The 12,276-nt window shown below is 41.4% G+C and overlaps 1 protein-coding gene across 5 annotated transcripts in view; it reads right to left on the bottom strand.

Annotated features, from left to right (window-relative positions):
• The window catches only part of LOC135510602 (multiple PDZ domain protein-like), a 69,812-nt gene that overhangs the window by 46,779 nt on the left and 10,757 nt on the right, over nucleotides 1-12,276 (bottom strand). For all 5 annotated transcript variants that reach the window (XM_064931642.1, XM_064931644.1, XM_064931646.1 and 2 more), the window contains exons 4-13: nucleotides 11,063-11,224; nucleotides 10,473-10,612; nucleotides 9,372-9,585; nucleotides 8,688-8,816; nucleotides 8,241-8,324; nucleotides 7,922-8,026; nucleotides 7,230-7,332; nucleotides 6,820-6,908; nucleotides 4,077-4,293; nucleotides 2,037-2,117 (exon numbers count right to left, since the gene is read on the bottom strand). In XM_064931642.1, the coding sequence (XP_064787714.1) occupies nucleotides 2,037-2,117; nucleotides 4,077-4,293; nucleotides 6,820-6,908; nucleotides 7,230-7,332; nucleotides 7,922-8,026; nucleotides 8,241-8,324; nucleotides 8,688-8,816; nucleotides 9,372-9,585; nucleotides 10,473-10,612; nucleotides 11,063-11,224 (1,324 nt within the window). The remainder of the gene's footprint in view (nucleotides 1-2,036; nucleotides 2,118-4,076; nucleotides 4,294-6,819; nucleotides 6,909-7,229; nucleotides 7,333-7,921; nucleotides 8,027-8,240; nucleotides 8,325-8,687; nucleotides 8,817-9,371; nucleotides 9,586-10,472; nucleotides 10,613-11,062; nucleotides 11,225-12,276) is intronic.

Below are 12,276 nucleotides of genomic sequence, written 5' to 3'. Positions count from 1 at the left end.
ATTTGAAAGTGGGAGGCCCCGGTGCACAACTGAGCAAGAGGACAAGTACATTAGTGTGTCTAGTTTGAGAAACAGATGACTCCAAAGTCCTCAACTGGCAGCTTCATTAAATAGTACCTGCAAAACACCAGTCTCAATGTCAACTGTGAAGAAGCGACTCCGGGATGCTGGCCTTCTAGGCAGAGTTGCAAAGAATAAGCCATATCTCAGACTGGTCAATAAAAATAAAAGATTAAGATGGGCAAAAGAACACTCTGGACAGAGAAACTCTGCCTAGAAGGCCAGCATCCCGGAGTCGCCTCTTCAATGTTAACATTGAGACTGGTGTTTTGCAGGTACTATTTAATGAAGCTGCCAGTTGAGAAATTGCGAGGTGTCCGTTTCTCAAACTAGACACTGATGTACTTGTCCACTTGCTCAGTTGTGCACCGGGGCCTCCCACTCCTCTTTCTATTCTGGTTAGAGCCCATTTGTACTGTACTGTGAAGGGATTAGTACACATCGTTGTATGAGATCTTCAGTTTCTTGGAAATTTCTCGCATGAAATAGCCTTCATTTCTCAGAACAATAAACTGACGAGTTTCAGAAGAAAGGTCTTTGTTTCTGGGCATTTTAAGCCTGTAATCGAACCCACAAATGCTGATGCTCCAAATACTCAACTAGCCTAAAGAAGGCCAGTTGTATTGCTTCCTTTAATCAGACAACAATTTTCAGCTTTGCTAACATATTTGCAAAAGGGCTTTCTAATGATCAATTAGCCTTTTAAAATGATAAACTTGGATTAGCTAACACAACGTGCCATACCAACACAGGAGTGATGGTTTCTGATAATGGGCCTCTGTACATCTATGTAGATATTCCATTAAACATTTCCAGTTACAATAGTCAATTACAACATTAACAATGTCTACACTGTATTTCCGATCAATTTGATGTTATTTTAATGGAGAAAAAAAGTGCTTTTCTCTCAAAAACAAGGACAATTCTAAGTGACCCCAAACTTTTGTACAGTAGTGTATGTGTTCCTTTCAGAGGGTGAATGGGCAAGATAAAAGATTTCCAACTTGACACAACTGTGAGAAGCATTGGAGTCAAGGTGTCAAAAGCGTTCCCTGTGGAAAGTTTGACACCTTGTTGTCCATGCCCGGATGAATTGATGCTATTCTGAGGGCAAAAGGGAGTGCAACTCAATATTAGGAAGGTGTTCCTAATGTTTTGTACACTCAGTGTAGACTTAAATAGAATGACGTATAAAGTACATTCAACCAACTACTATGTCCCATCTGATTGATTCAGACTCAATGAGTCACAGCGGTAGGCTACAGTTAGACAACTCCAAACGCACTACTTGAAAGAGTGTAGGCGTTACTTTAAGAACCACTTCAAAAGATCTTTCATTTACCCTTTAATGTGAAGAAAATCTGTGTATATATATATATATATATATATATATAAATAATGGAGAAAACATACAGATCCTTATGTTCTACATGCACATTACATTTGAAATGTGTGGTAACACTTCATTTGGATAGTCCATCTGTAGATGCCCAACAAACTATCAACAGGCGATCAAACCCGCGTCAACAACATTTTTGCTGAATTACAACAGGGGAAACATCTATAGACATGCATTAATAGTTTGTTGAGCATCTACAGATGCATTGGTTCAATTCTTTTGAATTTTTTATTTTTTTAAATTTTATTTTACCTTTATTTTACCTTTATTTTACCTTTATTTTACTAGGCAAGTCAGTTAAGAACAAATTCTTATTTTCAATGACGGCCTAGGAACAGTGGGTTAACTGCCTGTTCAGGGGCAGAACGACAGATTTTGTACCTTGTCAGCTCGGGGATTTGAACTTGCAACCTTCCAGTTACTAGTCCAATGCTCTAACCACTAGGCTACACTGCCGCCCCAAATGCACAGTAGCCTAAAACCAGTCCTCACAACATTAACATACTTTAAACAGATTCCAATCCATTAGCTATACTTAGTAAAGGACCCCAGATAACAGGGGAGTGGATTCACTTACCGTCTCTGGTCTTCTCAGTTAACTGATCCTTTACGTTGGTGACGTCAGATTCCTCACTCAATGCCTGGTACTGTTTCTTACCTGCACCGGGGTACACAATATATACACATCAATACACACATACACACTTGCAGAGCTCTTGGTTAAGTCATCTTGCTCCCAGCCCGAACATGGTGGTTATGATGGCATGGGTTGTGCATCGTGTCTTGTATGGTAAAGACACAAACACATCAGAGGTCTACTTTCGTTAGTCCTGGTTCCAGCTCCGAACATGCTGGCTATGTCGTCACGGGTTGTGTTATTATGGGTAGTGTGTGTGTGTGTGTGAGCATGCACATGTGTGTTTGTACTTTTAGATTTATGTGTACTGTTGTGTTATTTCACTACACCCGCAATAACATCTGCTAAATATGTGTATGCGACCAATAAAATGTGACTTGATTTTGCCATGCATTTTCCTACGCGTATGTTTACTGGGGTTCGTATGAGGCTGGCCCAATTACAGGTTAAAGGAGTTCAGGGTTTCCTAAAGCAGGGCGGAGTGCGCAGCCTTCTAAATCTGGAGCTGTGGTTGTGGTGAGAAGATACAAGTAGAGAGAAGCTTCACCATCCTTACGTAGATGGAGGCCATTAAAGTTAGGGCAATGTTGTGGTTATGTGTACTGTCCTCAAGTAGGCATAGCCCTGCAGCGTCACCAGGGATGTGATCACGGGCTGTATGTTTCAAGCTTCTCAGAATAGCAGTACTGATCTAAAATCAGTTCCTCTGTCCAGAGTCTGTGTTCTTTTGCCCATCTTAATCTTTTATTTTTATTGGCCAGTCTGAGATATGGCTTTTTCTTTGCAATTCTGCCTAGAAGGCCACCATTCCGAAGTCGCCTCTTCACAGATGACGTTGAGACTGGTGTTTTGCGGGTACTATTTAATGAAGCTGCCAGTTGAGGACAGTTGAGGTGTCAGTTTCTCAAACTAGACACTAATGTACTTGTCCTCTTGCGCAGTTGTGCACCGGGCCTCCCACTCCTCTTTCTATTCTGGTTAAAGCCAGTTTGCGCTGTACTGTGAAGGGAGTAGTACACAGCGTTGTACGAGATATTCAGTTTTTTGGCAATTTCTCGCATGAAATAGCCTTCATTTCTCAGAACAAGAATAGACTGACGAGTTTCAGAAGAAAGGTCTTTGTTTCTGGCCATTTTGAGCCTGTAATCGAACTCACAAATGCTGATGCTCCAGATACTCAACTAGTCTAAAGAAGGGCAGTTTTATTGCTTCTATAATCAGAACAACCGTTTTCAGCTGTGCTAACATAATTGCAAAAGGGTTTTCTAATGATCAGTTGGCCTTTTAAAGTGATAAACTTGGATTAGCTAACACAACGTGCCATTGGAACACAGGAGTGATGGTTGAAGATAATGGGCCTCTGTACGCCTATGTAGATGATCCATAAAAAATCTGCTGTTTCCATCTACAATAGTCATTTACAACATTAACAATGTCTACATTGTATTTCTGATCAATTTGATGTTATTTAAAAAAAACAAGGACATTTCTAAGTGACCCAAAACTTTTGAACGGTAGTGTATATATGCACTGTGTTTTGCTTGAATATAAACTACTGTGATTGGAGGTATACGTGACTGTCAATCAAATATGCAGTTGTCATGGTCATGTTCATTAGGGCACGCCAAAACATTTTAAAACGCTTTGCAGCGGAAAACCCAATAGAGTGTGTTTTTTAAATGGGACAAATCCAGGTAGTCCCTCCCTGTTTAAGTCAGTTTTCCTCAATTTCCTGCCTAATTTTTTTATTTTACCTATATTTAACTAGCCAAGTCAGTTAAGAACAAATTCTTATTTTCAATGACGGCCTAGGAACAGTGGGTTAACTGCCTGTTCAGGGGCAGAACGACAGATTTGTACCTTGTCAGCTTGGGGGGGAGCAAGAGGACAGCTCGGGGATTTGAACTTGCAACCTTCCGGTTACTAGTCCAACGCTCTAACCACTAGGCTACCCTGCCACCCCTAATGAACTACAGGTACCTCGAGTGGTGGCGTCCACAACATCCGTCCTCTCCAGTGTCGTGTCTCTGCCCCCTGGGGTTGGTGAGACTACGATCACACTGGGCACCACAGCGGGTGGGATATCCTCTGGACGGAAGCCTCGCCTGATCAGCTTCAGGTGAACTGTCTGGCTCGTGTGTCTCAGCACCTCCACGGCCTGCTGGTTGGTGTAGCCCTGGATGTTAATACCGTCCACCTGCATGTCATGATTATGGATACATCATGGAGTTGAATAGAGTGCTTAGAGTGCTCTCTGCATCTTTGTCATGTTGGCTTCTGTGACAGCATGGAAAGCGTCAATGAGATCTTTCTCCATACTTAAACAGCCTTTGTGGCACGTGAGTCGTCTATCCAAGTCTATGTGATACATTCTCAGGACAACACACAAATAGGAAAGCAAGCTCACAGGCACACCCATACCAGGCACACCCATACACACAGAAATAGTACCACCCAATAGACAAACCTACATCAAAACAAGAAAATAAATCATGATGGAAGATTTGGTCAAATGCTTCAAATGCTTCAAATCCATGAATTTATTCAGGATGTAACACAGAAAGGGTTTTGCATTAATAGTAAATGCTCAATTTAGGGTCATGACTAGAGTTGTGACGGTCATGACATTATGTCAGCCGGTGATTGTCAAGAAAATAACTGCCGGACTCACGGTAATTGACTGTTAATGAATATGAAAAAAAATGTTGCATTTCCTGTCTACAAGCCACTCATTCTTACCTTTGGAACATCTACATTTAAAAAAAGTATAATAAATCAATGTAATATAGCCTATACCATACCAATAAATCCATAATGTATTTTAGACAAGTCTAAAGAAACGTGATATAAAGAAAATGTAGTCTATTTCAGAAGAACAGAATATAACCGGAGTTGTCCTTATGTTAGGACCTGATCTGGCTATGCCATATGGCTGTGGGCTACACTAGTTCATTTAACAGACAAGATTTGCTTAGAATTCCGTGGCATTAATTTATAGTATGAAGAATACAATTTAACATAGCTGAATAAAATAAAATGTTTTCTCCAAAAGATTTGAGGGAGTGCGCACATGTGGGAGTGCGCACATTCTTTGTTGAGAAGTTAACAAAGCAACAGGTCTTGCTATATGCTTAATTTATAGTTATTTATGCTTTAGTTGTGATCAAAATATATAGCCCAACGTTTGTATTTTTTACACATTCTAAGGCTGCATTATGCGACTAATGATGATTTGAAAAAAGTTGCATGTAAAGCATGAACTCTGCTTTGTTATTTGCGCAGGCTGCACACATTTCATCAGTATCTAATTCACAATTTGACAAGCAATTTCCGGGCAGTATCCCCTTTGTAATGCCCCCTAAAACAAATCCAGTGGCTGTTGTGCCCTTGGGTTGAATGTAATAATTACATTTTCCTGCATACGTGCTCCGAAGCACCTCTAACTCACATGGCTGTCTAGGATAGCTAAATTCTTAATAACCAATGCAGTCACGATCGGGTCTTTCACACAGGCTACAACTGAAGACAGACCAAATCCAGGATGCAACTACCTCACGAAGCTGGTTGAGAGAATGCCAAGAGTGTGCAAAGTTGTCATCAAGGCAAAGGGTGGCTACCTTGAAGAATTTTAAATCTAAAATATACATTGATTTGTTTTACACTTTTTTGGTTACTACATGATTCCATATGTGTTATTTCATAGTGTTGATGTCTTCACTATTATTCTACAACGTAGACATTTTTTTTAATAAAGAAAAACCCTGGAATGAGTAGGTGTGCCCAATCTTTTGACTGGTACTGTATGTGTGAAATTTGTTTTGATTTAGAATGGACCGTTTTCATGCACCTGTCTCGAAAATAGCGAATGGAGGACGCTTTTCCTGTGGTTCATTTTCAATGCCAGCCACGTAGGCTATATTCCTGTTGTAAAGAGAAGCAATGTGCTTACATTTAGAAAAGTTGAGAAATAAATACAGTAGGCCTAGCCTATAGAAAGCTGATGGGATAATACTATTCTTAATAGAGGCCATCACTCTGTTTTCTCACTCAATTGCATAGCCTATAGAAATGTTGTGCAACATGAGCTAATGGGCTCTCATTAAGTATTTGATTAGATTTTTGATTACATTTGCATTGATGTCAGAGTGATTAGAGGTACAATAGAATGTTGAGTACCAAGCAGTTATTAAGTTTGGTAGGCTACTAATGACCATCAGCAGCATCAGAGCTTGGAGAAGCCTAATTACCGTGACTAAATGTTCACATGGAATTTGACTGCCGTCATGACCGCCGGTGTGGCGGTAATACGGTCACCGTAACGGCCTTTGGAACCGTGTGTATAAATCTCAGCTGAAGATACATTTTTAAAATATGGGAGATTAATATCTCCCCACATTATCTATAGATAAAGCTCCATATTATTCAAAATGAGAGACAAATATCCTTGCAGACTTTATTTTATACTTTGGCATGGAATTTAAATTGACATAACAGCCGATAAAAAATCTGAAGGGTGTGGCTTGGGGTGGTCTAGCGCTTAGGGCCACTAGTGTTGGCATAGGTTCAAATCTGTCCGACTTCACAATCTCTATCCATCTCTCCCCACTGTCATCCTCCATCAGTCTATCTGTTCACGTAAGAAAGTGAAAATCTATTTTTTAAATTTACAATAACCAAAAAATACAACAACAAAAAAAAGTTGAGGATGGTCTAAGACACTTACGGCTATGATCTGGTCCCCAACATGGATCCGGCCGTCTTGCTCTACCGCACTGTCTTTAGTTATACTTTTCACGAAAATACCAGAGGGCTCTGAAAATGGCAAAATAGACACAATGACCATGTGTGGATAACGTTCTTAAAACAAGCAGTATCCTTTATACAGTACAAGAGATGCCCTTTAACTGTCAAACTGTATCTGCAGTTTGAGTGTTCTAGAGAAGTCAGAAACACTCACAATTTCCCTAGAAGAGGCAGTGTCACTACATAGCTCTTTGCTCCAGACATTCTATGGGACTCTTTAAAGTAAATTCCTTCCCAAGTGGTTTCATTCCATCACAAGCAGAGTGAATAAGTTAGAAAATAAATAAAACCAAACTATTTCCAGTAGTAAACAATGCTGCCAAGTCTTACCAGAATTGTTGTCCCCCACATAGCCGGCGATGGTGATTCCCAGACCCTGGGCGTTCTTGGTCAGCCCAACGTCGAACGCTTCGGCCTCCTCTTCCTCGTATCCCTGTGAAGAGACAGAGGAAGAGTGAGTCAGCTTCTACATTCTACAAAATGGCCGACAGAGAGCACAGTGGAGGGGGTGAGTCGCGGGTGCCGAATTCCCCCAAGTCCACGTGCTGTTACCAATTTACCAAGAAGCATTCCTCACCTATGCATCAACTCTGTCAGCCAGATGAGTTATGTTATCTATTTGATGAACGTCAACTAAAAATTCATCAAGAAATGGGGTACTGAGACTGTGTACAGAGAAGAATATACAATCTAGTTTGGGAGTGTGAGTCATGGAATGTTGATAAGGTTCATGGTTAATACTGCTTGATAATGGAGAGCGAATTCCAGTTGTTAGCCTTTTGGAACATTGTGACCTCTGAGGCTGAGTCACAGATGATGTTACGTGTCACAAATGATTCTCATTGGATACCTATCTCTGAGGGGAAGAGAGCTGGAACAAAAGAGAGACAGAACCACGTGCCCTTTATCCTAGTCATTAATAGATATAACATATTAAGGAAACAAACCTAATAAAACCACCTCATCTTCCCCCCCCCTACCCATCCACCCAACCAACCACCCACACGATTGTCTTGTCGTACCTGTTGCTCTGTGACCGTGGGCAACACCATTGGGACGATGGCGGTCTCCTCTGGAGGGCCTCTGGTGATGACCAACTTCACTCGGTTACCACACTGCCTCAGGACCTGGACCAATCACATTACAACTGAGACCAACATTACACACTAAATACTGTACTTGTCACTTCGGGCTATACTGTATAGAACCATAGAAAAAGCAGGACAATGGGGATAAAATTGAGAAGTTTTTGTCAAGACTCAGTCAAGTCTCAATGTTGTATGTCTAAAAGTCTCAGACAAGTCTCATTATCAGTTGTCAATTCGATACAAAACTCAGTACCTGAGCCACCTGCTCACTTCCCATGCCATATAGGTCAGTGTCCCCAATCTTGAGGATGTGGTCCCCACTGCGCAGATGCCCATCCTAAGTACAATGCAGAAAAGTTGGTTATTACTAGTAGGTATGGCTTACAAAAACCAAGCTTCCCCACTGGGCACAGATGCCAGTTCAACATTTATTTTTTATACACATTTGGTTGAGATGTCAACTAACGTGAATTCAACCAAACATGTCACCCTGACATTGGATTTAGGGAAATCCTTACGTTGAGGACTTTTTGCAAATCCAATCAGTTTTCCACATTAATTCAACATCATCACATGGATTTTTGTTGTTGTTGAAATAACGTGTAAAAAACATTGATTCAAACCATTTTTGACCCAGTTGGTTCCTGCTTGCAAATCCTCTAAATACCAATGTGTGGTGCATCCATGACATTGAAGTCACCTGATCAGCAATGCCTCCAGGCAGGATGGTTTTGACAATGACACCGGTGGTCTTTCCTCCCACAATGCCAAAGCCCAGGCCTGTCCCGTCATTGACCAGCTCCATGGTCTCCACATGATTCCAGTGGGCCTAAGGAGGGACACAGAGAGTGCAGCGTCAGATACGGATCTCAAAACATTCACAACAAAACGGTTACTATGTATAGGGTGTAACCCTCAGGGTAAAAGAGAGGTATGCCGTCCAAGGAGAACAACTAGGACTAATGAAGAGGAAATGAAGAAACATCCTTCCAGGAACCACCTGGGAGGATGTAAAGAAAACTACACAAAACAGGGTGATAGAGATACATCGTTGAGGCTCTTTGTGCCACAAGGAGCGAGAAGGAATATGTTAAGTGCTCAAAGAAGGAATTTGAATATTGCTGTGTGTGTGCCCCAGTGAACTAATGTTATACAACCGTCTGTGTATAAGGGGTGCTTTTGTGTCTGTGTTCCTCATCACGCTAGAGAGGTCAGGCATTACGCTAGGAATGTGAGACAATATAGTTTGTGTGTGTGTGTGTGTGTGTGTGTGTGTGTGTGTGTGTGTGTGTGTGTGTATACAGAATGTGAGTGTGAAGGTGTGTGCTAATGTGTTTATATACGTGTATGCTTCCACAAGCTTCTGTGTGTGCACTCCCCTCACCGCACTGGAGTGGGCAGACAGAGTGCTGGCAGCGGAGGGGGTACGGGACACCACGGGGCTGGCCAGCTGAGGGATGGGTCCTCTGGCTATAGTGAGCTGCACGCACTCAGATGCTCTCTGCAGGATGCCTATGGCCTGCTGGTGGGTCACTGTCTGGTCCAGGGGTTGACCGTTGATGGCCAAGATCTGGTCTGACTCCTTCAACTTCCCATCGCTGTGGGAACAGGAGGATTTTCATGATAAAAAATATTCCCACAAGACATCAATTAAAGGGATAGTTCACCAAAATTACAGTATGACATCCTGGTTGCTAAAATTCTAATAGTTCACTTAATTTCAGTTTATGTGACAAAACAAGCAAGTATAGTGTAGAGAATTATTGTAGCATCTAAACTGCTGTGAAATATAATATTCCATAATCACAAATATTGAAGCATAGATATAGCACAGATAGAACAGATCTACTGCTTCTTAAACTTTCTTTCAATGAGAATGAGAGATCTATAACACACATTTGTAAGTGAATTAGGTCAGGTCGCCCAAAAAGTTACATATTGCAGCTGTAAGTGGTAACTTTTTAGTAGTTTTGTCCAATATGTAATTTTGGGTAAACTATCCCTTTAAAGACTTATATTGTTAAGTTTTTATTGATGACTCGAGGTCAAAAATAGTTCATTCGGACGCGGCTTCAGTGCAACTAAATTCATTATTGAATAGTTGATTATCTAATGGGCTGTAAGGCTTAGAACTGAGGATAATCTCACTGTTGAAAAGATGCAGGTCCAAAAAGACAGTAGTCACCAACTATGGTCTTGGGGAGATGCAGGGTGGGCAGGCTTTTGTTCCAGACCAGTACTAACACATCAGATAATCAACTGTTGATTCAGCGGGAATGTGCAAAAACTGGGTTTCTGGTTTTAATGACTTCATTACAACCAGATTTGCCCAGCACAGGGTGGGCATGCATTTTGTTCCAGCCCATCACTAACACATTAGATAATCAACGGTTGACCCAGTAGGCAAAACTGGGTTTCTGGTTATAATGATGTCATTTCAACCAGATTTATCTGCTGGGGATGACCCTTGTTAACTTTCCCATACCAGTGGGCCACGCTCCCGGGCTGGATCTCCTGGACGAAGATGCCCAGCTCCCCGCGGTTCTCGCTCCTCAGGCCAACCACGCTGAAGCCCAGACCCCCAGACAGTGGCTTCACCAGCTCCATGTGCGTCACGTAGCGCCCCTAGAGACGCACGCACGCACACACACACACAAAATGTACCCATATACATCACACACTCTCCACGTTAGCCCTCCTTCTTACACACCCCCCCCCCCACTCACAGCAGCAGCAGCAAAGTCACACACTCTCCCCTGAAGTCACTCAAGAGTGTACACTGAACACAGCGTAGTGTAGTGCGCACTTGTCTTTGAATGTCTTTGAATATTTAGCTAGATTGACCGGGAGTGTAACCAGACTTGCCTGTGATTATCAAGATACATTTCTGGAGATGTTTTACAGTCTAGGGATGTGGAGAAATAGTACCACCAACAACATATGAAATAAAAACAATCAACCATATAATGAAATATGTACCTCTTAATATATGTGAATCTATAAGAAAGTTACTTGTTGTGAGGAAATAACTCAAAATGTATGAAATGCTTGCGTTTTATCCAAACATGTCTTTACCTGAGCCATGGAGCGAATGATGTGCTCAAAATCCTCAGGCGATTGCTTCCCATTGACCTGTGTACTAGTGGAGGCTTCTGGGTAGGCAAGATGGCCACCATTGGCCTGGGCTGATGTGTAGCATTCACTCAGTTCATCGCTAAGTGTTGATGTGACACCACCCTGAAACCATCAATGGAAATACAGTCAAGTGTTGCATTCAACAATTCTAGGTTTTGCAACATATTGATATATTGTGTACTGTGTAAACTCAGTATTGTTTATAAGAAAGAGCAGCTGCTAAAAGCTGTTGGCTGTTATAGTTTGAAGTGCTGTTTACTGAATTTGTTGCAGTTGTTCGATTGAAGTTAGAGAGACATGATCACAAACACTATAACCAATTATTTGAAATGAAATGTATTCAATGTTGTGATGGTAGGAATTATACATCTTGCAAGAAACAGACTTTATCCACAAAATTACAGTTTTATTTTTGAATATATCAACACAAACCATGTTTACTTGTCACATTGTTACGCACATGCATTGAGTGAGTATCACTAATATCCCAAATAAGGCCACACAAGCCCGATCCAATCAAGTTCTAACCAAAAACCTGCCATCACTGCTGTTAAAATAAACAAAGGCTAATTTTGTGAATTCCCTAAATCAAACTAAGTCTAGGAGCGGGGGAGGCAGGCCAGCTCGTTACCCAACCGTGATTAGCTGGATCTATAGCAGTCTAATCCTTCAGAGATAATAGCCTTTCAGCTGATCCAACAATGACTCTGCCACCAATGTAATATTTCCATCATAGCCATCTGGATGCCTTGATATGCTAGTCAATAACTGGGCCGCAACCACTGTGGTTTGGTGACTAATGGATTACATGAATTAGACAATGTGTAAAACTATGTTTTTGAATCTCATTTGCTTATTGGCTCTAATGTTTGTTTATGATTCATTTGAATGTGATCCAAAAGGACTAGCGCATTGCTTCATGAGCACTTTGTTTGAAATATAGCATCCTCGGCTTCGGTTGCCCTTTTGAAATTGTGCTTGTGTGCTTAGCATATTGAAGAAGCATTTTTGACACGAGCTGACATATCATCCAGACAGTAGCCTATGGTGAGGTTTTAGCCTTTGTAAAGAGAAAAACCCTGCAGGCTCGGCTAACTTAGCGTAGCGCTCAAGTTGCTGTCCCATACACAAGCTTTGTTAGCCAGCCGGGCTAA

The sequence above is a fragment of the Oncorhynchus masou genome, chromosome 23 (assembly GCF_036934945.1).
Source record: "Oncorhynchus masou masou isolate Uvic2021 chromosome 23, UVic_Omas_1.1, whole genome shotgun sequence".
NCBI lineage: Eukaryota > Metazoa > Chordata > Actinopteri > Salmoniformes > Salmonidae > Oncorhynchus > Oncorhynchus masou.
The sequence above is the reverse complement of the archived record's forward strand: the minus strand, read 5'-3'. Positions and strand labels throughout refer to the sequence as shown.